Below are 5000 nucleotides of genomic sequence, written 5' to 3'. Positions count from 1 at the left end.
CATCTCTCACACTGAAAACGGTCAAGAGATGAGCGAAGCAGGAATGGATGGCTGAAGGGGGTGTGTGTGTGTGCGCGTGTGTGTGTGTGTGTGTGTGTGTGAGGATTCAGGAGAAGAAGATTCATATAGGTTATCTGCCTGTATGTTGGTGTGTGTGTGTGTGTGTGTGTGTGTGTAGTGCTTGAGTACTTCAGATTATCACACACATACAATATTACAGTACTGATACACTGAAGTATTCAGTAGTCCTGACCCTGCATGTGAGCTCATAACCTGCACCTAGTTTTTATCCCGAGGTCACGCATGTTTTGAACACAAAACAAGACACTTTCAATGTTGCAGTCTGGAAAGTTCCAACATTAGTAACAGAGAAGCTGATGCTTTAAACCACACACACACACACACACACACACGTGGATGTGACCATGGCCTTCCTGAGACTCTCTGCCCACATGACTCCACCTCTGTCCTGCTATCGTTAGAGCAACAGTTTCTACCCAAACACTCCAGACCGAGTGCAGACCACTCCTACTTAGTTATTCATCTTAAGGCTTATTATTCAGTAACTACTGTGAATTATTCAGTAACTACGATGAATTATTCAGTAATTTCACTGAAAATAATATGAAATATGTGTCATTACAAGAGTGAGGACTGAAAGTGTGCGTGAGGGGTTAAAGGTGAGGACTGAGAGTGTGTGGGGTTAAAGGTGAGGATAGAATGTGTGAAGGGTTAAAGGTGAGGACAGAGTGTGTGTGTGTGGGGTTAAAGGTGAGGAATGACGGTGTGTGTGTGAGGGGTTAAAGGTGAGGCCTGAGAGTGTGTGTGTGGGGTTAAAGGTGAGGAATGACAGTGTGTGTGTGAGGGGTTAAAGGTGAGGCCTGAGAGTGTGTGTGTGTGTGTGTGGGGTTAAAGGTGAGGAATGACAGTGTGTGTGTGAGGGGTTAAAGGTGAGGACTGAGAGTGTGTGGGGTTAAAGGTGAGGATAGAATGTGTGAAGGGTTAAAGGTGAGGACAGAGTGTGTGTGTGTGGGGTTAAAGGTGAGGAATGACAGTGTGTGTGTGAGGGGTTAAAGGTGAGGAATGACAGTGTGTGTGTGAGGGGTTAAAGGTACTGTCTGCACACCTGAACAGAGTTAAGGCGACAGTAGCCGTTGAGCGGGAAGCGGATGACGTGCGTGGGGTCCTGGTTCCAGCCCGCGTTGACGGAGTTGCACATGACGTCACCCGTCTCAGGGAAGATCTCCTCGATGAGGACCTTCTCCCCGCTCAGGGCGATCCTCTCGCCCAGGTCGGGCGTGACACGCACCACCAGGCAGTCACAGGGCTGTGCCAGACGCCTCTGCTCCCGCTCCTGCTTCCAGCGCTCCAGCTCCTTCAGCATGGGGCTGAGCTGGTAGTAACGCGCCTCCTCGTACAGGAGGTGGAAGTCCTTCACCAGGACAGACGGAGAGAAAAAGGGGTTAATGTCTGTAGGAAGAACATTTCATTTTGGTTGAAGAACTGCAGTTTCCTTTCTACAGCTGGAAAGGCGTTTAAATCTCAGCTTTTCATCAGTAATGAATTCGTGCTGGAACCATCCCTGAAACACAGACAGCACCACCTGCCAAACTCTCACCCTCCTGCCGTTACACCCATGGGATTCTCTGTGTTGCCTTTCTGGACCTGCAGGGGGCACTCTGCCAACCATCTGAATAATTGCTCTTCCCACCACCATGTAACATTACTGCTACCATTGCGGAGACTTTTAGCAGTGAGCGCTCTATAGTTTTGAATGAAATATCATTTGACAGGCATATTTAAATGTCTAAACACTGCAAGTCTCTGGCGTACTGGTGAGCTTGGTTATAAGCTGACCTCCTTCTCAAAAATGCACACTAAACCCTTTACATGTATAAACACACACTTACCCCTCCACACCTCTAAACACACACTAAGCACATAAAGGAATTTTGATATCTTTGGTCAACTGTTTCACATTCAGAGAGAAAGTGTAGTCCTGTGTCTACAGTGATACTGTTAGAGTCTCGTTTCTCTGTGCAGCTGTGAGTTCTTATATCGGCTGGTCCGCGCACCCAGGCTGTGTTCACTGGGGCTGGGCTCAGCGTGGTCCTGTGTTTAATAGCAGTCACTGTGAGCAGGTCACCTGTACCATCTGTTTAGGGCCAGATAGCACTGCATTTTGGTTTGTAGTTTAGCTTGAAGTGTTATCGTTTGGTTTGGTCTGTATTTTTGAGCAGTCCTGCAGTGGTACTGTTGGGTAATGACTTCAGTGTCAAGACCTGCTGGGTGAGCACACACTTCTCTCTGCTCAGCACATGACAATACAGGACATTGCAGGACATTGCAGGACTCTGGAGTGGTAGGAGTGGGGTTCACTGTTTTTTAAATACAGTTAGTATGTCTCTTTCTCACTCACATTCTCTCTCACTGTTTCTCTCTCTCTCTTTGTATTGCTCTCTTTCTCCATCAGTCTCAGACGTATGGCTGTGAGACATGGTTTCCTATCAACGTTCTGGTCCTGCTTAGGTTCTGGTCTGGAGTCACAGCTGGGTGGACGGACGTGTCTTTACTGGGGATGTGCTCTCTGTCCGCTAGCTGTGGTAGTCATTGCCAATAAGGACACGGTATGGGAGAAGCAGGTGAAACTGAGGGGAATGGCAGAGGAAAAGAGAGAAAGATGAGAGAGAGAGAGAGAGAGAGAGAGAGAAGGAGGGGGAAAGAGAAAGGAAAGAGAGTGAAGAGGTAGGGAGAAACATGGAGGAGGAAGAGAGAAGAGAGGAGAGAAGCTGTCAGGTGAGGGAAAGAGACAAGCCTGGCAATCCAGCATTCAGGGCCTCCAGACCAGACCATCTGAGCTTCGAAATAATGATTTCACTCACTATCAGGAGAGAGTAAGGGAAACAGAGAAGGGGTAAGAGAAAGACAGAGAGAGATGGATGGAGACCAGGGATGGCAGTTGAGGGAGGGAGGGAGAGAGGGAGAGGAGGGGTAGTTGGGGACAGGGTGGAGGGAGAGAGAGAGAGAGCAGGGGTGGTTGTGGGTTGGAAGGAGAGAGGGGCTGGGGGCTCAGCCTTGATGTCCAGGTGATCCTACAGCAGCTGGACAACCTTCACATCAGCCCTCAGGCTGCAAACATGCTGCACAGATATGTTGTGAATGAGACAGCACAGGAGAGAGACCCCTGAAACAGGTGATGGCCATTGGGTTGAAGTGCTGTCACTCATCTTCCTTCCTATTAAGGTGTGCGGGGACCAATCAAATGTCACCCTATTCAGTTCCAGTTGGAGGTTTCTCTATTACATGCTGCTAACAGTAGAGAGCCAGTAAGTCCAAAAGTGCTGGAAATAGTGATGGCATGACATTAAGCAGCAGGTTCATCACAAAGCTGGTTCGCATTTCGACACACGAACATTTATTAGCACCCGCTAATGCGCTGCTCTGTCACAGCAGAACTCTGGGGGAAAAAACGGAGCAGGCAGAGCAGCTTGCAGGTCGAGTGTTTGACAGACAGCTAAAGCTGTTCACAGGGCCTAAATATGCATGCTCTATTTCAGGGACATGATCGACGACTGGACCATTATAAGTAAGAAATGGTCACATGCTCACGCACCATTTTTCCATTGGCAAAGTTTTTTCTGCACTTTAATAGATCCTCAACCAATCAAACAGTTTCTTCTCCCCCCCATCCCCCCCCCCCCCCCCCCCCCACACACACACCTCCATACACACATATATACATATACACACAAAAACACACACACTTTTATACATATACACACACACCACATACATACAGTGAGGAGAATAAGTATTTGAACACCTATGAAAATCAATGTTTTCCTGTTCCCAGGTGCTCAAGCTTTGTCCAATGCTTGGATTTAAATCTGAAAACCTTTAATTGTGTCCAGTATTATGGTAACGTGTCCCTGATCAACAGCATGTGTATATATTACATTATTTTCTCATAATCGTGACACTGGAACCGCGTGTGCTGCCTCCCTGAGTTCAGTGGAACTCAGATTACTGTGGCCTAAATACATGTGTGTGCATGTGTATATGTTTGACAGGAGTTGGTGTAAGCAAGAGAGTGACAAAAATGTGGGATCTACATAATTCCTGTCTCCTATGTCATGCACTGTTGTGTCTGTGTATGAGAGCACAGCTGCATACAACTATAAAAAGAGATTATGCCCAGAAGGAAATTTGGGGGAGGGATCTCCACATGTGGTATTGTAGCACTGACAGAAAACTCACTCATCTTTAAAACTTAGACTAATCTTTTAAACTCAGACTCATCTTTTTAACTGGGTAGGCTACAGGGTAACAAACTGCTTAACCAGTCCCGCTGAAACCAGAAGAACGTTTAAGAACTACTAAATGATCGTCATCAAGATAAAAAACTACATCCTTAGAGAGTTTAGCGCTCCTCCAGTTTCTCACCACTGGTGATGAAAAGCAGGGGCGTTCTGCGTGAGGTTGGACTTGAGACAGTCGTCCTGATGTTCCTTACCTTGAAGTCGTCAGGCAGGAGAAGTTTACAGGTTCTGAGGAAGCTCAGAATGTAGCGGAAGATCTCGCCGTCCCTGTCGATGAAGTAGTGCTGTTTCAGACTGTCCAGCACGATCGGCTCGGTCCCGTTGAAGAGACGACTAATCCTGCAAACCAAAACGTGCGCGCACAGTTATTGGAGTGAGGACGACCTCCTTCAAATGCATGAAATATGCATTTTTTGTTTGTTTTTTTTTTTTAAAAACATTTCTAAAACATTTATTAGTGGCGAGTCACACACCATTAGCACTCCGGCTTGAAAGAACCGCCGGAGGCGCATGTCTGGTGTTGAGGAACCTGTTTGAAGTAAAACCTCGCCTCTTTTTGGGGAGAGAATAAAAACGTTGTGTTGTGTTCTCTGGCGGGCAGACGGAAGCATGGCAGAGGCGCAGGTTTACGATCTCACTAATAAGATGCCAATTAACTGAGTACCGCGTAAAAACGCTATG

At 47.1% G+C, this 5000-nt stretch overlaps 1 protein-coding gene across 1 annotated transcript in view; it reads right to left on the bottom strand.

Moving 5' to 3' along the window:
• Window positions 1-4705, bottom strand: part of LOC143506209 (BTB/POZ domain-containing protein kctd15) — a 10548-nt gene extending 5843 nt beyond the window's left edge. Inside the window, exons 1-2 of the mRNA XM_076996280.1 lie at window positions 4514-4705; window positions 1127-1432 (exon numbers count right to left, since the gene is read on the bottom strand). Coding sequence (XP_076852395.1) covers window positions 1127-1384 — 258 coding nt within the window. The 5' untranslated portion in view covers window positions 1385-1432; window positions 4514-4705. The remainder of the gene's footprint in view (window positions 1-1126; window positions 1433-4513) is intronic.
• Window positions 4706-5000: the final 295 nt, after the last annotated feature.

The sequence above is a fragment of the Brachyhypopomus gauderio genome, unplaced genomic scaffold, assembly GCF_052324685.1.
Source record: "Brachyhypopomus gauderio isolate BG-103 unplaced genomic scaffold, BGAUD_0.2 sc450, whole genome shotgun sequence".
Taxonomy (NCBI): domain Eukaryota; kingdom Metazoa; phylum Chordata; class Actinopteri; order Gymnotiformes; family Hypopomidae; genus Brachyhypopomus; species Brachyhypopomus gauderio.
The sequence above is the reverse complement of the archived record's forward strand: the minus strand, read 5'-3'. Positions and strand labels throughout refer to the sequence as shown.